The sequence below is a fragment of the Strongylocentrotus purpuratus genome, unplaced genomic scaffold (assembly GCF_000002235.5).
Source record: "Strongylocentrotus purpuratus isolate Spur 01 unplaced genomic scaffold, Spur_5.0 spur5_scaffold_8, whole genome shotgun sequence".
Taxonomy (NCBI): domain Eukaryota; kingdom Metazoa; phylum Echinodermata; class Echinoidea; order Camarodonta; family Strongylocentrotidae; genus Strongylocentrotus; species Strongylocentrotus purpuratus.
Genome location: NW_022145614.1, coordinates 22,477,923 through 22,500,634, shown reverse-complemented (window position 1 = coordinate 22,500,634; position 22,712 = coordinate 22,477,923). Strand labels below are relative to the sequence as shown.

The following is a 22,712-nucleotide window of genomic DNA, read 5'->3' as shown; positions in this document are numbered from 1 at the left end:
TAAAATTTAGCAATACTAACTATTCAGTTACGCTGTTTTAATTCAATAATCTTACGTTTTACAGTGTTGTTACATAAAGCCATGAAATAAGGAAAAACATGACGTTCTGCCAATAGACCAAAAATAAAAAGTTTGATTTATATTTCAAAATAAGCCCCTAAAGACTAATGGAATACTCAGTTCAGAATTATTTTAACCGGAATTACGTTTATGTCCAATGTCGCGTTGACAACATGTCTGTATTCGTCTGGTCCAATTATGTACGCCGTAAAACTATACAGACCCAGGAGCCGTATGTTTCATTTAGCCGATGCCTCCCCCCCCCCCCCCTCAAGTCTTATTCTCCAATGGGACATGCTGCTTTTGTCAATATTTTCTTTATTATGCCTTGAGTCAACATTACACTATTTGTCACCTCTATGTGTCACTATACCTGTCATTCTTCTTACCGAGATACAGGGCTATAGCCATAGAATACATGCTATTTTTAACGCCATGTGGCCATTGTCAGTGACGCAGCTATAAAGGGGTGGAACGCACCCCCAATCTTAATGCTAAATATGAAAAGGGGGAAGAATAGGCGAGGGTAACACAAAGAAAGAGAGAGAGAGGAAAAAAGGAATATGCAAGGAAGGCGATAGAAAAAAGACGACACTTCTATTTTCTACTATGTCAATTCACTTTCATCAACCTAAAGGAACCCCCCCCCCCCTCCAAAAAGTTACCGGTCCCCCCTAAATGTCTGAGAATACGCTACGCATTTAGATATGATAATTGTGCTTTTTTGCGACATGCGATGTTAGGTATTGATTTCTTGAGAGCTGTCATCGATAGATTCTCGTATGTCGACTTGCTAATTAAGTGCAAGCTATGCAGATTTCATTTCTTCGCCAACCCCCGCCACCCATCGTTCTTGACAGCAACGCTACCACACTGGAAGCTGTCTCATCCCTTAAGCTCCTAAGGGTCTTCCTTTAGGACGATCTCAAATGGGATGGACAGGTCAGTCGTTTGATCTCTAACGCTTCCAGAAGACTTTATCTACTGACTAAGCTTCGGAGGAATGGTGTTACCACCAAGGATCTTGCTACTATCTACATGTTGTACAAGGGTGTCGATTTGTATCCTCGGTTGGGGGGGGGGGGATGATAGGTGCCAACATATTTTCGGCAATGGATCAAAGCAACCAAGAGGTAGAGGCGTGTGGCAGGTTGCACCCCCTCCCTTCCAAGTTATTAACTTTTTCAAGTCACCCTCCATAAAGATAACATTTTAGAGAATATGGGACCCATGTGAGTCCCACATAGGCTTGCTACCTAGGTTATTATCCTCTCAAGCATATAGGCAGGATTTTAATTTAGGGGGGGGGGGGCGGTAGTGAGCACCTCCTAGGGGGTGGGTGCAGGGAGGGAAAGTTTCCCCCTTCCCGCGCAAAGCGCGGAAGCACTGACGTTTCATTAAATTATTAAAGAAAGAAGACGATTTGTTGTACAATTCTCGACTCTTAATCCTTGCTGAATTCAGTTCCCCCTTCCCGTGCAAAGCGCGGAAGCTTTGACGTTTCATTAAATTATTAGAGAAAGAAGACGATTCGTTGTACCGTTCTCGACTCTTAATCCTTTTTCTTCCTACGTCATCTTCCTATCCTCTTTCTCTCTCTCTCTCTCTTTTTTTTTGGGGGGGGGGGGCGACCGCCCCCACCACCCCCTGGCTACGCGCCTGTATCCTCTATGTTTCTCATTATCTCTCTCTCCCACTCTTTTCTGCTTTTTTGCACTTTTGCGCTTCGCACTTAACATTTACTAAGCTCGTTGCTTTTTAACGCTGCGGCTTTGCATTTGGCGCACTGCATTTCTGTGATGCTGTTGATTGAATAAATTGAATAAATTCATCAATTCCTGATGAAGCCGTATGAGCGAGAATTAAATTTATACTTGTCTCATATACGGTCGTCTCATTTACTTCGTTTTCTATTTATATATGTATGTATTATGAAAATGAGATAGCAAAATGTGTATATTGATGGTCATCTTGCGAGTAATAACCATTAACTACTCTCATCGGGCTCTCATCATTAATTTTTCTCTCTTTTAAAAAAAATATTTTTTATGGTGAATTATTGGGGGGGGGGGATGATTGTACAGGCCATCCCCCCCACCTGAAAGATTGGGGGGATATATCCCCCATCCCCCCGGGATCGACACCCATGCTCGCAAATCTTTTTTGTAACTTTTGCAGCTTCGATAAATTAGTCTTTGAGCAGTTTCCCCAAGCAGTACAACAATAGTCGATATGTGGTTTAAAAAAATTAATGCAAAATAGAGGTTTACAAGAATTTTATGGGGTATTAGGCTTTTAATACGACGAATACATCCAATAGAACGAGGTATCTTAGTCAATATTTTATATGTTCAGACCGCGTAAGTTGTGAGTCAATTATAACTCCTAATTATTTTATTGTTGAGAGATTTTTTGACCATTCTTTCATGTGTGACATGTGGACGACTGTACAAGTTCGTTTTTTATTTTTTCAATCCCAGCTAGGACTTTATTAGTGCATTGAGTATACACGTTCGGGTTCAAATTGCATTTTGAACTATTTTAGACCAGTTTTATTCAAGGATAAAGGATGGGCTTCTGTCAGGAACGTAGATTAAGAATTTCATTTAACAAACCTTTTGAGTCATGTCAGATCAGTGAGATCTCAAAACTTACACAGGAATTCACAGGAAAACAGTCACCATAATTTGTTTGAAGGTTAACAAAATGGATTCCTATTTATATTACCAAATTAAAAAGTTAGTATTCATTGGTTTTATTGTAAGACTTGTATTTGTACGTTGTTTTGAGGATCTTTTAATATTTGAGTAATCACAAAGTAAATAGTGTACATGCACTAGATTCTTGGTGAACTGTACAATAAATAGTCGACTTTTCTTCTTCTTAATGTATATGGACTGCTTTTGAGCTATGGTTGTACATGAAATTTTTGGTATGTATTTTGTCGCATTCTGTTCAAGCTTGAACTTTGTATAGATATATTTAGCGCGCTATTGGATTTAGATCTAGTCTGTACTGTCACTTATTCGAGTGCACACAATACAAATAAGACCTAACCCTGTCAATGACGTCAGTGCTTTTGTCCGAAATATGTTTTCATAGTTTGTATTATTGACAGTGTGCCTACCTCAAACACCAATCAAAACGTGATTGTGAACATTCCCGTCCTTCTTTATTTAGGTCTTTGCCGACTTGACCACCACCCACCGCTTTCCTCCAAGCTGTCTTTAGCAACCTAGAAAAGCCATCCGAAATTCACTTTTGAGGAGATTTCTCTGGGAGGCAACATGGGACGAATGTGGAACCTGGTGACAATTGCGCTACTCTTTGTAGCTGCATCCTGCGTGCAAGCTCATGGTAAGCGTGATGATTATGGCTCCGAGTAATTCTTAACCAAAAACAATAAAGATTTGCTGTATAAGACGATCGCAAAGACTTTCGAGAAAGCAATACGAAGGCAACTTCACTACGCGATTGTATATCCCTTATAAACAATGTTGGGATTACGTAATACATCATTGCAATGTCCATGCTTTTTAATAAATGACGGACAAGGCTACTGAAATTGCCCAATATGGAAAGGATGATTTTTCGATTTCTTTGTGATTGTCTCTATCTTCTGTGCGAAGGAAAGATCTGAAATCAAGTCTAAATTAAAGACTAACTTAATATGTGAATTTATTTCGAGCGCATAGAGGAAGAATTGTTAATTATTAAAAGCGCTATATATTAAATAAAGCATTACTGTTATTATAATCATTACTATATGAATTCACAGATTTCATCATTTCGATGGGCTTGGAATTAAATATATAGGTCTATAAGCGGTGGATTAATTGAAATCAAAAAAAAAATTCTTCAACTTTGGTAAATATAACAAGAAAATTTACTAAATTCAGTTTAAGTCAAGTGATTTTTTACTCATTAATTTCATCAACAGTTTTTATCCAGGCGCATTTTATCTTTAATTTCAGTTATGGTCTGATATCAAACATGATGTACCATACTAGTTCTCGGTTTTTATTGCATTTCAGATGTATCATGCTCACCCAATCCATGTCAAAATGGAGGAACATGCGATGTTGAATCTGGTTCCTACTCCTGTTATTGTCTTCCTGGGTATGAAGGACTACGATGTGAACTTGGTCAGTATACCTTCATATTATTTTATTAGTCATATCAGCGTAAAATAACATTACATAACGTGCCTAATATTTGGCAGGAGCTTAAAAGATAAATATAATCACTGCTGCCCTTAGGCAAGAAGCTCCACCAAATACTCCATCAGTAGCGATTTGAATTAATCCTCTGACGACCTTAACAATCATGACCCAAGTCACTAAATGAAGGATGTTAGATGCAGCTTCGTAACTTTGCCTCTTGTTGATTAGCCACAATTCTCCGTAACTCTCATCGCTATGGTATATGTTCTTCTCAAAAGTCTAGGGAAATACAATGTGTAAAAGGTTTGCGTTCGTGTGCATGTGGGGTATTGTTTATTCGTGTGTGTGCGTATTTGGGTGTGGGTGTGTGTTTGCGTGTATGTGTTTGTGTTAGTGTTTTATTTTGTGCTCTTATTAGTTTTACTATCAACTGCATTCCGTTTCGGCATATGTATACTAGGTTCACAATCAGGAAATGTGACCTATCAAACTTTTGTACTGAGAGGGCTAAGAGAGGTTCATGTGATTTGGTTGCTTGTAACTAGGGGCATTCATGTTACTAGGAGCCTATATGTATAGTTTTATGTTTCCTTTGGGACGGGGGAGGTGGGGGTGGGAGCTCTTGGAATATAAGATTGTGCAAATTTTCACAGAGTGGCAACTTTTGTTGTGGTGTGTGATAGGATGTGTTTTGGTGTGTGTGTTTTGTATGCTTGTGTGTGTGAATGTGGTGTGTGTGTGTGTGTGTGTGTTTGTGTTTGTGTGAGGGAGGGAGATCTGGGAGTACCAGTAAAATAACCTCCATTTGTTTTGGTTTTTTTAAATATATAATTTTTTTGGGTTGTTGTTTTTGTTATTATAAGTGAATAATATGTACAATTGACTTATAACTTATGTTTATGTACTCTAAGTTGACCTTCAGTTTTTGCTGTTATATATACTGCATATGAGTTTTTGTTTATTTATGTTTATGTATAAGCAATCAATGTTGTAAACGTTTCAAATGTATGTTTGTATTACACTATTGGAGGAATAAAACAAAATTATTAAATTTAAAAAAAAGTTAATGTATAAGTTAGATATTTTAATTCCAATACAGAGTCGATGTACATTGTTCGAACTCTTGTAGGAAATGTCACTTTTACCAGTGATTTATTTGTTTGTGTCTCTACAGATTCGAACATGACGGCATGCTGGAATAATTCTTGTGAAGGAGACTCGACTTGCTTTCCTTTAGATGATTCAGACTACGTTTGCTTTTGCGCTCCTGAAGCCTTTGGCGTCTATTGTCAATACGGTAATGACACACACTGGTGCAGCTACGAAGGCACAGGGGCATATGCGCCCCTTCCCCCTCATAGTGGCGGATCCAGGGGGCCCGCCCCCCGGAAAAAACGTGTAAAAACACGTTAATTCTACCCTTTTTTGGGAGATGCCCCCCCTGGCTCTCAAGGGGGGGGGGGGGGGTGCAATCTTTTTAAATTTTCGAGGGCCCAAAAAAAAATGTGCTCACTAATTTTGATTTGATTTTCATGTTAAGTGATGATCTGCACGGAATATAAGCTACTGCAAATGTCTAGCTCAATTTTACTTTGTCCTTACAAGGTTCCACAAACATATAGAACAAAATGAAATAGTTGGTAAAATACACTGCTACTCAGAAAAGTAAAAATTTACACCAGTAACCCCTTTTCAGAAAAACATTGTAATTGTTTTAGTCGTTATCATCACTAATGTATACTAGTGTATCATAATTGGCATTTTTGTTAAAAAAGTTACCAATGCTCGGATAAAATGTGTCAAAATAGCAATGCTTGTACACCATCTCCTAATTGGGGATGGTGTGATTGTCCCCCAGAGTTTACTAGCCGTATTAGTAAGACGGTAAAGATTTTCGATGGACACATAAACGCTGTGGAATGATGTGTCACATACATTATATCTGACATATATATATATATTGAATTATTGTCACTCACGGATTTCTTCATGCTTGAAATAAAAGTAAAATTATCTGATATCAGTAAAAAGGATATTCGGCTATCCGCAAATTTTGTGCACAGCAGTTTGTGATACAACTCAACGCTATTATCAAATTAAGTGCAGACGTTTGGAAAGTGAGCATCGCTTATGTTTTTGTAAATTGCCGGAAACACCTTTACACAGCAAGCTCATTTTAAAGGGGCATTATGCTCAATTCTCATTTACTTTGGATGTAGGTTTGTTTAATGGACAAATATCCATTCATGAGAGGCGCGATAGCTCAGTCAGTAGAGCAGGGGTCTCGTAACCCGGTGACCCGGGTTCGAAACCAAATCGATGCGCTAGTGCCCTTTGGTAAGGCATGAATCCTCATTACCAGATCCCTCGGTAACTTTCTTCTTCAAATTCACACAACCCCTTTTATATGAAAGCGGGTAGCGGGTATTAGCACGAGCCCATGGATATGGTTGGGCGAACGGGGAAAAGGGGGTGGGGCAAAAGCTTCCGATGTATACAGGATTTTCTGACATTGGTAGCAGTGCACCATTTCAAATATCGATAAGTTTTTTCTCTATCATTAAATTTTTAATTTTCGGATAGTTTCTGGTACAGACCCATGCGCATCTTTCTCATGTCTGAACAAAGGATCCTGCGTCAGGCCGAATGGAGAACCATACTGTAGTTGTTCACACGGTTATACTGGGGTTTACTGCGAACAACGTACAGTTACAGTCGAACAGTACTGTTAACACAAGGGGCATGCACAGCCCCCGAATGCTCTCGAGGTTTAGCCACTAAGAACCTCAAAGTTTTGAGCGATATAAACTCTAATCTATTCATTGAAATTTGCAGAGCCCAATTGGTGTATTTCATTGAAACTCAATTTTCTCTCCCGCACACTCTCTCCCGGTAACAATATTTATCGCTATGCTCATCCAGAATATGATAAATTTTAATCGAGTTTTTATGATCGAGTTTAATCCGCATTTTGTTCCTTGTTCGGAGATCAAGATATTACGGACCCATTTGTTTAATTATTATTATTATTGTTATTATCATATATTTATTTAACTTGAACTATCGGATAGTTGCTGGTACAGACACATGCGCATCTTTCTCATGTCTGAACGGAGGATCCTGCGCCGCGCCGAATGGAGAACCATACTGCACTTGTCCACACGGTTATACTGGGGTTTACTGCAAAAAAAGGTACAGTCAAAGTGGAACAGTATGGTCAAAGTGGAACAGTATGGTCTTGAGTTTAGCCATTCAGAACCTCCGCGGTTCTCTCACACACTCTCTTCTAATAACTATATATACATATCTATTGCTATGTACACCCAGAATATATTAGATTTTTTTACAAATATGAGTTCAATCCGCATTTCGTTCATTGTTCATTTCTCCAGCTATTACGGACCCATGTTTATCACAGCCTTGCCTCAATTATGGAGAGTGTGTCCAGTATGCAGAATCATACTATTGTGACTGCCCGTACCAATATTATGGTAAAAACTGCGAATGTAAGTTCCAACGAACATTATTAAAATCTCTTTGGAAGCAGAAAAATTGAAAATTATATATCACAACTACATATTATGAGATTTTCATGGTCGCAGCTACCACTATACGGCCGTAGGCGCTATTTGAAATTCATCAAAATTTACCGGGAGCTTCGGAAAATTGTTATATTCAATTTTTCTCGCATGCAGAAGTGTTTTAGGGACTTAAATTTTCTAGTGTTTTGAATACATCCACAGGGGCATCCAACTATATAAAAATTGTAAAAAATCACTATCCACTAAATTTTCAAAATTTCCCAAATGTTTGTATCACCTTTATGATCACAAATCTCTATAATTATGTACAAAATGGCTAAGGAGGAAGAGGTGCATTGATGCTAATGAGGCTTCCATGGATAAACAAAATGAGGATAATAACAATCATAATGATTATGATATTGTTGATAATAATAATGATTATATAAATGATAATGATAATAATAATAATTATATAAATGATAATGATAATAATAATTATCATTATTCCGTACGTCCCGTTCTTGTGATCGCGTTATCTCAAGAACCGAAGGATGGATTCCTGCAAAACTTTGGTCATGTATGTGACTTGCAAAGCTAATGATTTGATTAGATTTTGGGGTCACGACGTCAAAGGTCGCAGGGCTCATTATGTATGCAAAAATAGCTCGTGATCGCGTTATCTCAAGAACTGATTGATGGATTCCTGCCCTACTTAGGTCTTGTGTGTATCTTGCAGAGCCAATGAGTTAATTAGATTTGGGGGTTATGAGGTCAAAGTTTAAAGGTCACAGGGCTCATTATGTATGCAAAAATAGCTTGTGATCGCATTTTCGTTAGAACGGAAGGATGGATTATAATCAAACTTAGGACATGTATATCTCGCAAAGCCATTGAACTGATTAGATTTTAGGTTCATGACGTCAAAGATCAAAGGGTCATAAATGTATATGAGAAATAGCTTGTAATCACGATATTCTGAGAACCTGTTAATGGATTACAATCGAACTTGAATTTGAAAAAATGCTTCTGTTTGGTTTGTAAAATTGCTCTATCACGGATGCATCATTTTCGACTGCGCGCAGTCGAAGTTCCTTCTAGTTTATTTTATTATGATTCTTTATTTATTTAACTTTGAACTTTGGGATAGTTTCTGCTACAGACCCATGCGCATCTTTCTCATGTCTTAACGGAGGATCCTGCCTCGCGCCGAATGGAGAAGCATACTGCACTTGTCCACACGGTTATACTGGGGTTTACTGCGAGCAAGGTACAGTCAAAGTGGAATAGTATGGTTAACACAAGGAGGCAAAGCCCCCGGCCGCTCTCCAGTTTTTAGCCATTCAGAACCTGCAAGGTTCCTTCACACACTTTTCCTAATAATAATATTTATATACTTATTGCTATACAGTGCGCCCAAGAAAAAATTGATACCGAGAATTATCGATGTTTTATGATTACTTATTGACAATTATAATTAATAAATGATACATATTTTTAAAGCTTAGATCCCTGTCTTTCATTTGATGCGATTTATTTGATGCATATTTCACGCATGAGTGATTAAAAACAATTTGAAGAGAGGAAACTAAAAATCGTTTTTAGGGCGGTATCTGAATTTCAAAGAGAAAATCACATTTCTAGAAAGTTCATTTTCTGCCCATTCATATGACACCTCAATCAGGAAAAATGAGCCAGAATTACAAAGTTCTGTTTGTTTAAAGTAATGCTTGCATTTCCATAATTTGATTGAACGAATTCGTTTCACCTGCTGCCTGCCGTTGCAACAAACAGAAGTGACAAAAGACTTAACTCCGTTTCGTTGACGATCAGCAATGTATGAATATGCGGAATATAAGTAGATTTTTACAAATATGACATTGAGTTCAATCCGCATTTCATTCCTTGTTCATTCATCCAGCTAGTATTACGGACCCATGTTTATCACAGCCTTGCGTCAATTATGGAGAGTGTGTCCAGTATGCAGAATCATACTATTGTGATTGCCCGTACCAATATTATGGTGAAAACTGCGAATGTAAGTTCCAACGAACATTATTAAAATCTCTTTGTAAGCAGAAAAAGCGACGACAAAGTGTTGAGAAACAATTTGCATTGCGTTTCTAAGCTAAGATCACAAATCTCTGTATTGAGAAAAATGTCGAAGGAGGAAGAGCAACTTTGATGATAATGAGGCTTCCTTGTGTACACAAAATAAGGATAATAATAATAACAATAATGATGAAAATAATATCAAAAATAATAATAATAATAATAATACTCAGTTTTTATATAGCGCTTATTAGATAATAGCACTAATGATAAATGTTATGATAATGATAATGATTATTATGATAATGATAATGATTATTATATTACAGAGTATTATTTTTATTATTATTTTTATTTCAATTATCATTATTATCATAATCATCATTATGATTATTATCATAATCAATGCCTATTCTTCCATTTTCCGAGAAAACTAAGATTTTTTCAGTATTATACTTCTTAATAACATGTTCTGTAATATCGAAACGTGTGAATATGATTCACGTGATTTCTGCTGGTTTTGTTGCAGACTCTACTAATCCGTGTTCAAGCAATCCTTGTCAAAATGGTGCGACGTGTATCAATCAAGGAGACTCTTACGTTTGCTCCTGCAAATATTTGTTTAATGGGGAGCATTGTGAATGTAAGTTTTCATATACACTCTGTAATATTTCTTCATTTACATCATGAACCTGATCAAACCACTAGAAAACGAGAATAAAATCCCATTCTTTAGGACTCTACCTGTTTTACCAGGCTTTTAATTTTTCCAATCTTAAGAATGTACACTCGATATACACTGATGCCAAGAAAGTTAGAATATTTATTTTAAACCTAGTTTTCTAAAATGATTGTGAGATAATAATTTATTCTTGATAGATGAAGTCTTAGTTTTTGACAAAACTTTGTATTGCTCGATCTCTGTGACTCTTAAGATTTATAAATGTAGTTTTGACAAAATATGAGCTTTATCTATCAACAGTAAATCATAATCTCTCACAATTACTGCACGAAAATAGGAAAAACATTATTCCCACTATATGAGCAATGGTGTATAGTCATCCAAAATCATGACATAGCCCTATATAATAACTACAATGGATTGTAAGTTCAATACGAATGATTGGGATATGGTTGGGCGAGTGGGAGAGAGTGGTGGGGACAAATGCTTCCAAAGTATACAGGATGTTCTGACATTGGAGGTATTGCATCACTTTGTGGTAACATTTTGGTTCTTTAAATGTTGAAAACATTTCGATTTTCAAATATCGATAATTGTTTTTCTTTATCGTTAAATTTTGAACTTTCCGACAGTTTCTGGAACGGACCAATGCGCATCTTTCTCATGTAAAAACGAACAAAATGATTGTTACAATACAGATTTTTATTTTCATTATTAGAATAATTATTGTTATTATCATTATTATTATTATTACTATTACTATCATTTATTTATTTAACTTTGAATTTCCGACAGTTGCTGGTACAGACCCATGCGCATCTTTCTCATGTCTGAACGGAGGATCCTGCGCCGCGCCGAATGGAGAACCATGCTGCAGTTGTCCACACGGTTATACTGGGGTTTACTGCGAACAAGGTACAGTTACAGTCGAACAGTATTGTTAAAACAAGGGGCAGAGCCCCCGGACGATCTTGATTTTTGGCCATTCAGAACCTTCAAGGTTCCCTCATACACTCTCTTCTTATAACTATATATACATTTATTGCGATAAACACCCAGAATATAAGTAGATTTTTACAAATATGACATTGAGTTCAATCCGCATTTCATTCCTTGCTCATTTATCCAGCTAGTATTACGGACCCATGTTTATCACAGCCTTGCGTCAATAATGGAGTGTGTGTCCAGTATGCAGAATCATACTATTGTGATTGCCCGTACCAATATTATGGTGAAAACTGCGAATGTAAGTTCTAATGAACATTAATAAAATCTCTTTGTAAGCAGAAAAGGCGACGACAAATATTGAGAAACAATTTGCATTTCGTTTCTAAGCTAAGATCACAAATCTCTGTATTGAGAAAAATGTCGAAGGAGGAAGAGCAACATTGATGATAATGAGGCTTCCTTGTGTACACAAAATAAGGATAATAATAATAATAACAATAATGATGAAAATAATATCAAAAATAATAATAATAATACTCAGTTTTTATATAGCGCTTATTAGATAATAGCACTAATGATAAATGTTATGATAATGATAATGATTATTATGATAATGATAATGATTATTATATTACAGAGTATTATTTTTATTATTATTATTATTTCAATTATCATTATTATCATAATCATCATTATGATTATTATCATAATCAATGCCTATTCTTCCATTTTCCGAGAAAACTAAGATTTTTTCAGTATTATACTTCTTAATAACATGTTCTGTAATATCGAAACGTGTGAATATGATTCACGTGATTTCTGCTGGTTTTGTTGCAGACTCTACTAATCCGTGTTCAAGCAATCCTTGTCAAAATGGTGCGACGTGTATCAATCAAGGAGACTCTTACGTTTGCTCCTGCAAATATTTGTTTAATGGGGAGCATTGTGAATGTAAGTTTTCATATACACTCTGTAATATTTCTCCATTTACATCATGAACCTGATCAAACCACTAGAAAACGAGAATAAAATCCCATTCTTTAGGACTCTACCTGTTTTACCAGGCTTTTAATTTTCCAATCTTAAGAATGTACACTCGATATACACTGATGCCAAGAAAGTTAGAATATTTATTTTAAACCTAGTTTTCTAAAATGATTGGTGAGATAATAATTTATTCTTGATAGATGAAGTCTTAGTTTTTGACAAAACTTTGTATTGCTCGATCTCTGTGATTCTTTAGATTTATAAAATAGTTTTGACAAGATATGAGCTTTATCTATCAACAGTAAATCATAATCTCTCACAATTACTGCACGAAAATAGGAAAAACATTATTCCCACTATATGAGCAATGGTGTATAGTCATCCGAAATCATGACATAGCCCTATATAATAACTACAATGGATTGTAAGTTCAATACGAATGATTGGGATATGGTTGGGCGAGTGGGAGACAGTGGTGGGGACAAATGCTTCTAAAGTATACAGGATGTTCTGACATTGGAGGTATTGCATCACTTTGTGGTAACATTTTGGTTCTTTAAATGTTGAAAACATTTCGATTTTCAAATATCGATAATTGTTTTTCTTTATCGTTAAATTTTGAACTTTCCGACAGTTTCTGGAACGGACCATGCGCATCTTTCTCATGTAAAAACGAACAAAATGATTATTACAATACAGATTTTTATTTTCATTATTAGAATAATTATTGTTATTATCATTATTATTATTATAACTATTACTATTACTATCATTTATTTATTTGACTTTGAATTTTCCGACAGTTGCTGGTACAGACCCATGCGCATCTTTCTCATGTCTGAACGGAGGATCCTGCGCCGCGCCGAATGGAGAACCATGCTGCAGTTGTCCACACGGTTATACTGGGGTTTACTGCGAACAAGGTACATTTACAGTCGAACAGTATTGTTAAAACAAGGGGCAGAGCCCCCGGACGATCTTGATTTTTGGCCATTCAGAACCTTCAAGGTTCCCTCACACACTCTCTTCTTATAACTATATATACATTTATTGCGATAAACACCCAGAATATAAGTAGATTTTTACAAATATGACATTGAGTTCAATCCGCATTTCATTCCTTGCTCATTTATCCAGCTAGTATTACGGACCCATGTTTATCACAGCCTTGCGTCAATAATGGAGTGTGTGTCCAGTATGCAGAATCATACTATTGTGATTGCCCGTACCAATATTATGGTGAAAACTGCGAATGTAAGTTCTAACGAACATTAATAAAATCTCTTTGTAAGCAGAAAAGGCGACGACAAATATTGAGAAACAATTTGCATTTCGTTTCTAAGCTAAGATCACAAATCTCTGTATTGAGGAAAATGTCGAAGGAGAAAGAGCAACATTGATGATAGTGAGGCTTCCTTTTGTACACAAAATAAGAATAATAATAATAACAATAATGATGAAAATAATATCAAAAATAATAATAATAATAATAATACTCAGTTTTTATATAGCGCTTATTAGATAATAGCACTAATGATAAATGTTATGATAATGATAATGATTATTATGATAATGATAATGATTATTATATTACAGAGTATTATTTTTATTATTATTATTATTTCAATTATCATTATTATCATAATCATCATTATGATTATTATCATAATCAATGCCTATTCTTCCATTTTCCGAGAAAACTAAGATTTTTTCAGTATTATACTTCTTAATAACATGTTCTGTAATATCGAAACGTGTGAATATGAATCACGTGATTTCTGCTGGTTTTGTTGCAGACTCTACTAATCCGTGTTCAAGCCATCCTTGTCAAAATGGTGCGACGTGTATCAATCAAGGAGACTCTTACGTTTGCTCCTGCAAATATTTGTTTAATGGGGAGCATTGTGAATGTAAGTTTTCATATACACTCTGTAATATTTCTTCATTTACATCATGAACCTGATCAAACCTCTAGAAAACGAGAATAAAATCCCATTCTTTAGGACTCTACCTGTTTTACCAGGCTTTTTTTTCAATCTTAAGAATGTACACTCGATATACACTGATGCCAAGAAAGTTAGAATATTTTTTTAAAACCTCGTTTTCTAAAATGATTGTGAGATAATGATTTATTCTTGATAGATGAAGTCTTTGTTTTTGACAAAACTTTTTATTGATCGATCTCTGTGAATCTTTAGATTTATAAATGAAGTTCTGACAAGATATGAGCTTTATCTATCAACAGTAAATCATAATCTCTCACAATTACTGCACGAAAATAGGAAAAACATTATTCCCACGTTATGGGCAACGGTGTATAGTCATCCGAAATCATGACGTAGCCCTATATAATAACTACAATGGATTGTAAGTTCAATACGAATGATTGGGATATGGTTGGGCGAGTGGGAGACAGTGGTGGGGACAAATGCTTCCAAAGTATACAGGATGTTCTGACATTGGAAGTATTGCATCACTTTGTGTTAAAATTTTGGTTCTTTATCGATTTTACTTCAAATATCGATAATTGTTTTTCTTTATCGTTAAATTTTGAACTTTCCGACAGTTTCTGGTACAGACCCATGCGCATCATTCCCATGTCTGAACGGAGGATCCTGCGTCGCGCCGAATGGAGAACCATACTGCACTTGTCCACACGGTTATACTGGGGTTTACTGCGAACAAGGTATAGTCAAAGCCGAACAGTATGGTTAACACAATCATTTTAAAAACTATAACCTGAGGCAATTTCAATAGCGTCGTCCATCACACATTGCAATATGTGAATAGTGAGAAATTTCGTTATTCGTGGGATATACGATGAGGTGTTGAAATTGGCCTCGGGTCTATATCTCGAATGTCTTTGCTATGGTGTTAGATTTAGTGTCTGACAAGCCGATGTATTATTGGCACTGTGTAATGCCACTCACTCACTATTGCCATGTCAGAAAATATATACAGAACGAGTTCTGAGTCTTAAGTCGGCTTTGGATTTCAAGATATTAAAGATAAGATACCTTTCAGAAGTTACTTGCACATTATCTCTCTCTCTCCCACTAGCTCTTCATGTTTTCCTCTTTTCGTCGTTCTCTCTAAAGCTACTGCCCATTTAAAAAATCTTTCATTAGCTCTTAAGCTCTTCCCTTTCTCTGTTCCATTCTCACAAACTTTTCATCCTTTCTACCCGATCACTGTCTCTTTCTATCTCTTTCTTCCTCTCTCTCTTTTTATCTTTGTATTTCTTCCACCTGTAAATTTTCTCTAACCTGCAGCTGCCAAGCTTGTTCATTGTAACGTAAAGCACAATTATATTATAGTTTTCTTTGCTATCAATGATTTTGATATCTGTCCACATGCTAAATGGTATTATATCTATTGTTAGGAATAATTTTAACATAACATCAAAGTCTTTAGAATATTTGTTCATGTACTCAGAATAACCTTTTTGACTTTACTGGTTTTTCATTCATATTTGTGTAGTCGATCTCAATCAACAAGGAGTAAAGCAAAGCTATTGTTAACACTGTTTTTTTTAATTTTTTTTATCCAGGTACACCCCGTCCATGTAGCAGCGAGCCATGCCTTAATGGAGGATCGTGTGAGGACCAAGGAGATTCATATTTCTGTGCATGCCCAAACTATTATGTCGGTCCGAACTGCGAAAGTAAGTATACACTTTTCCTGTTGCTTTAAGTATGGGCGACTTGTTTTAGAAGTTGTTCAACATGTCAAACTTCCACCCCTCTCTCTTTCTCTCTCTCTCTCTCTCTCTCTTCGCATGCACACACACACATTATGCATTCACAAATTGAGTCTTACTTGACGCGATTTCAAGATTATACTAGTGGAATTATAACCTCTTAAGGCGAGACTGCACTACTTGTAGCTACTTGCGCCCTCTATATACAGCCAACAATACCTAAGCGGTACCCGTTGATCCCCATGGTCCCCATGCCAGTAACCACGCAGGAAGGTCTAATCCCTCCTGGCCAAGCTAGTGCAGATAGGCTTCAAAAGAATCTTGCTTTCCCGTGATAACCTATATGGAGGTTGACTTATATGTCTTTCCACGGAATGCGCTTTCCCGTGATAACCTATATGGAGGTTGACTTTTATGTCTTTCCACGGAATGCGCTTTCCCGTGATAACCTATATGGAGGTTGACTTATATGTCTTTCCACGGAATGCGCATTCCCGTGATAACCTATATGGAGGTTGACTTATATGTCTTTCCACGGAATGCGCATTCCCGTGATAACCTATAATTATGGAGGTTGACTTTATGTCTTTCCACGGAGTGCGCTTGCGCAGCTTTGTCCAAAAGACGAATCGCCTTGTCAAGTGGTTGGGAAGGCAAAAGGGAGGCATATTGCTGTAAATTGATGCAAGGTCACCTCAGCTTTTCGAGTTAACGTTATATGGTAGTTCATGTTTTCAAATTTCATATAAATCCCATTTCACATCCTTTCAAAGAGGTTCTAGGGGAGGTTCATTCTTAAAGATGTTCATGCGTGGGTGATTTGGCGATCACTACGTAAATAACATTACACTGAGGCAACGGGTATTATGTTCCCGTGCGTAAAACGTTGTGCAGCCATTTATATACACACGCATGAGCGACTTTAAAGACTTGTCTTTGCGTGTTAACCAATGGCAATTGAGATACTTCCGGTGGTCAAGCGCACTCATATTGCTGCAATTGTATGCACAGTCTCCTTAGCTTTTCGAGATTATATTATGGCAGTCCATATGTCTTTAAAGGTCTATACCAGTGCTATACCAGTTCTGGTCATGCGATTGCATTGTAAAAGAAACGTTGTGGAATCGATCAGAAAAGGTTGATCATCTAGCATATAAGTATTGGTGTGTACTGCAAGGTTGTGGAATCATCAAAATGATAAGAAATTTTGCCCAGTCTTGGTAAAGTTACAAGCACTGTACACAGATGTATATGGGATTTTGCGATAGCTAACCAGGCCGGATCGATATGATAATTTACCAAATATATCAATTAGTAGGCGGTTTCCCGGTAAAATTTGTAGCATCACGTATTAGTCAAACGTATTCTTTCACATGATTGGTAATAAGAGCTTCCATTTCATTTTTTTGAGAGGGGGGCATTTCCAAAACTGTTCTATACATTCATATGAGTCACATTTGATGCAATTTCAAAGTCATATACTAGGGGCATTATAGCAATTATCAGGACCCTTGTTTTCACTTGTTAACCTAGGGAGACGGTAACGTCTTGACCCTAAGGCCAAATTCATTTTTTATTTTTTTGGGGGGAGCAATCTTAAACGCCAAACATACCTTCCCAATAAACAAAATCACGTGAAAATCACGTCAATATCAAGGTATCGACTTGAGGAGAGTTACGTTCTTCAAACACCGGACATTTACGTAAATGTGTTAATACGTTTATTGCACTAGGTCACTTAAAACACACGTACACTAAATCACGCAATTGTCACTGCAATATCACCATTATAATAACGTGATTATCCCTACCTTGGAGACCATGGTTTGGAAACCTAATACTCCCGTGTTTTTTTGGTTATGAAATTACATCTTCATAAACGAAATTATCGCGTCACAGAAACACGTGAAGCGTTAGTGATAGTTTTAGTCAAAATACCTGCGTTCAACCCAATAATTACGCAAATGTTACACAATAAATAAACCAAAATAATGACGTTCTCATCCCGTCTTCCATAATTACGTCCAGGCGCGCCGGAAGCAGTTTGGAATTAGAGGGGGTTGGGGGGGGGGGGGGGTCGGGGGTGGTTGCAAACATCCCAGAGGAGAAAGCTAGTTGCAACTGGTCCAGTTGATGAACCAGTTAATGCCAACTGGTAACCCCGGAAATTGAAATGGGCTAAATGATCCAGTTGGTCCAGACCAGTTATTCAACTGGTCTAGCTGAGCCATTAGAACCATTTGGTAAAACTTCCAACCAGTTGAACGGCAACAACACTTCAATACTGGTACGTCTGTATTTCCAATGTAAAGGCATTGGTAATAAGTAGACTTACATAACTTAATTAATCGAAAATTTGTCATATACTTGTATTTTATTGAAATTATTTTTGGTTCTAGTTAATGTTTTCCTTATTCATGTTTAATTAAATGTAATTTATACGAAGTAGCGAAATGTCCTAATAACTGGTAATTTATATTTGTAGTATTTTCGAAATGAATTGCATATAACTAAATCATCAGTAATTAAGAAATATGCTGTAAATTCGGATAAACTGTTTAAAAAACATAGATCTGCACGCACCCCATATTCTATATGCAAATTAATTTGTGTCAGCTGGTTCAACTGGAAACATGCCAACAGTCAGCCCGCAGTCATCAACTGGTGCAACTGGAAATATGCACACACACCGGTTATCAACTGGTGCAATGAAAAGATGCCAACAGTCAGTTATCAACTGGTGAAAATAGAAATATGCCAACAGACACGGGATTATCACCACGGAACTTAGATGGTAACTGTGAAACCATCAAGACACCCAGAAATAACTCATTTTTCACACTTGGAAATCACGGAATACCCAGCTTAGATTAATAATCCGTTTGAGTCACGAGATCAACACCGCGGAACTGCTGGCAACTGTGACTACCATTTACATAGGTGTTTTAAGACACTTAATAATTACTATATTTTCACACCTAAATATAACGAATTCACAGCTTAGATTAGTAATCAGTTTTAGCTACGTGATCATCACCAATAAAGTTATGGTAACTTTGAAACCATTTAAAAAGGTGTTTTAAGACACCTAATAATTACCAATTTTTCATACCTAAAAGTCACTTATGCCCAGCTTAGATTAATAATCCGTTTGAGTCACGAGATCATCACCGCAGAACTGCTGGCAACTTTGACTACCATTTAAATAAGTGTTTTAAGACACCTAATAATTACCAATTTTTCACACCTAAATATCACGGATACACAGCTTAGATTAAAAAATCAGTTTTAGCTACGTGATCATAACCAAGAAAGTTATGGTAACTTTGAAACCATTTAAAGAGGTGTGTAAGACACCTCAGAATTACTAATTTAATATAACCAGAGATTCACGGACAGAACAATAAGACGATTAGCCGGTGAAAGTAACGTGATTATTACCATCAACCTGGATAACCTGTGAAACCAATCGATTAAGGTGCTTACAAGACCGAATAATTACTTATTTATCACCACCATCGGTTAACGGACAAAGAACTCATTGCTTGGTCAAGTGGTTATTTGGTCATAAACACGTGATTTACAGAGGTAAGTGGAATCACGTTACTCCAGTCGCGTGATAAATTGGTGGTTTTTAGGTTAGATGAAAACGTGAACAGGAGTACCTTTTTTTTTTAAATGAAAGCACGTGTCGATAACGTTTAAATTTAGCTCAAAGGGCACCATACTTTAAAATCACTTAAAATACACTCCCAAAAGAGGTTACTTTTTAGTGTGTTGTTTATTGGGTTTTTATGCATTTTGAAAGGATGAAAATCCGTCCCGTTGCTAGTTTAGTCTTTTCAGTACGCAATTCTGTACTTCTTAAAATTGCCATTTTTATTTTTCTATGTCAAAATGCCGTTCATTCTGAGTTCTGAGCATTCTTTAACTCATTTTAAAGCCCATCTGTACTAGTTTACATGAGGGATTAGACACCCCCCTGCAAGGTCACTGTACAGCTGGTTATCTCATCAAATCAGCTCTCAGTTAACATAAGATAAAGAGGATCATGGGGGACCAATGGTCACCGATTAGGCATTGTTTGCTGTATAGAGGGCGCAAGCAGTTTTAAGTAGTACAGTGGGGATACAAAAAGGTGCTGTTTTTCAAAGCCAAAAATACTTTCTGTGTTGGTCTTGATATTCACTGTACATTTAACTAGTGTTTTGTTGACTTCGTTTGTTTAAATACTTGACATCCCAATGATTTTTTGTAAATGAGGGGGGGGGGGGGATAAAAAAAAAGACCCTCAAAAAATGAAGAAAAAAAATCCGCCCGCCCTCCCCTACCATAAAAAAGCAATCGAGGACAACCAAAATATTTTTGGGGGGCTAATTCTCTCTCTTATATAATGATCCACGTAGTACCAAATTTAGTCACCTATAGTTCACAGTCTGAAACAAAAGCTTTCGTAAATATATTTTTTTTTGTGTGTGGTAAGATTACAAACCGAACATAAAGTATAGGTTACATATACAATAATGTCAACACTATAGGCCTACTTATCAGAATTTCCAATTATGATTTCCGTAGTAGAATGATCCTCCAAAGATTTTGTGCAATTTCTGGTTAAAGGGGTCGGATGTACAATGTTTGGTTCTAGGGCACCTACCCCTGGACAACCAACCTCCTGATAACCACCCCTAGAATAACCAGCCTCTAGGACAACTTCCCCCTAGGGCAACCACCATCTAGGACGACTACCCCCCGGAACAATTACCCATTTAGGAAGATAACCCCCCCCCCAACACTAACTACCCCTTAAGACAACCACCCTCTAGGTCAACCGCCCCCCATTAATAATTACCCAAAGTGTTTATTTTCCGGGGTAGTTAGGCGGTATTGACCATAGGTGGAATGAGGTATATGTCCTAGAGGGCGGGGTAATTTTAGACTACGCTCAAACAAATCAAAGAATTTTTTTTTTTTTTTTTTTCAATGATATTTTATTTTCTCCATTGCTTTTCACAAACAAGTACAAAAATTATAATAACAAACAATAACAAAATCAATACATAAAATAATCTGCATGTTAATGTTATTATCTAGAATATGATTTTACATTCACAGCTAAATAATACAAAAGAGCTTTTACTATTTACATCAAGAAAAGGCATGAAAAAGGCATGAACATAAAAAAGCATTAAAAAAAAAACTTTAAAAAAAACCTATTTGCCTCATATTTTGTCCATGTAATCTTTTTTTTTTTCATGGGATGCATTATGGACAACTCAAATGGATATGAAATACAAACTCATTTGATCACAAGTTTATTCAATATAAACTAAATGTGAACCTATGTAATTCATGTATACACGGTATAAACATTACATACAATATACTATGCAATAACTAAACTAAACTTTTGAGAACTTAAAAGTTGCATCGGTTTGCGACTTTAAAATATTGTAACAGAAAAGACCAATGGCAATGAGTGTTGAAGATATTCCTATAATGTTTTAAACAAAAGATGGCGCTAGACCATATTTGACAATTTTTTTTTCCTTTTTTTTCTCTCTCCAATGATATTTCATTTTCTAAATTGCTTTTCACAAACAATAACAAAATCAATACTTGAAAAATTTGCATGTTAATATTATTATATAGACTATGATTTTACATTCACATCTAAACAATACAAAAGAAGTTCATGCGTGGGTATCTAGAGGGCAGCACACGGACACTGCATTAATCTCCCGACGAAAACTGAGTGTGTACATCGGAGCGGTTTCGGAATTCCGCGCGTAATACCATAATAATAATATTAATACTACTACTACTAATAATAATAATAATAGTCATAGGAAGTCTGCATGAACATTTGTAGTGTACGTACAGTGCATATGCAATCCATGCACATGATGCATGCGATATACAGCTAGCTGCTGCCGGTGCTGGTACTGAAGAAAGTCTTCATATTTCTCCTCTACTCGGCATGTACATCGTACAGGTTGATCTGATGATGTGTGTCGATGTTGCCTTTTACCTCTTTTGTCTCTTTCCTCCTCCTCCTTTTTGTCTCAGTTTTCTCACAAGCCCCCCCCCCCCCCCAAAAAAAAATATATATATTGTCAATATTTTCTTTACTTTATAGTTGCTTAAGCGTGGGTACATAGAGGGCAGCACGCGGAAGAACGCACGGGAGCGTAATACCCATTGGCTCAGTGTTATGTAAGCATCGCCAAGTTGCCTACTTCACGAACGACTTTATACCCACGCATAAACATCTTTAAGTTTTTGGCTACTTTGCTATGATGGAGTGATAACCAACGCCAGATGTCATACTGCACTGGAAAATGACTCTTTTCAAATCAAACAAGATGAGGCTCCACAATGTGTCTGAATATTCGTCCGACCTTTATAGAATGACCGACTGTAAATATATAAGTCGGCTATGTTGGCCTAAAATGTTAATTTAGGAGAGGTGTTTAAGTACATGTAAGTTCAAATCTGACGTGTTAAATTCCTCTTTTTTGGTGTACCTGTTTTGCTGCAATTTTTTCAAATTCCCCATAAAAGATAATTTGTGCAACTCTAAATTTCACCAATTATTCATC

General features: G+C 36.4%; 1 protein-coding gene across 1 annotated transcript in view; it reads left to right on the top strand.

The window, feature by feature from the left end:
* Positions 1–8,077: 8,077 nt before the first annotated feature.
* Positions 8,078–22,712, top strand: part of LOC105437260 (sushi, nidogen and EGF-like domain-containing protein 1) — a 29,500-nt gene continuing 14,865 nt past the window's right edge. The window contains exons 1-6 of the mRNA XM_030976102.1: positions 8,078–8,095; positions 8,895–9,033; positions 9,666–9,782; positions 10,326–10,439; positions 14,980–15,099; positions 15,964–16,077. Of these exons, the coding sequence (XP_030831962.1) occupies positions 8,078–8,095; positions 8,895–9,033; positions 9,666–9,782; positions 10,326–10,439; positions 14,980–15,099; positions 15,964–16,077 (622 nt within the window). The remainder of the gene's footprint in view (positions 8,096–8,894; positions 9,034–9,665; positions 9,783–10,325; positions 10,440–14,979; positions 15,100–15,963; positions 16,078–22,712) is intronic.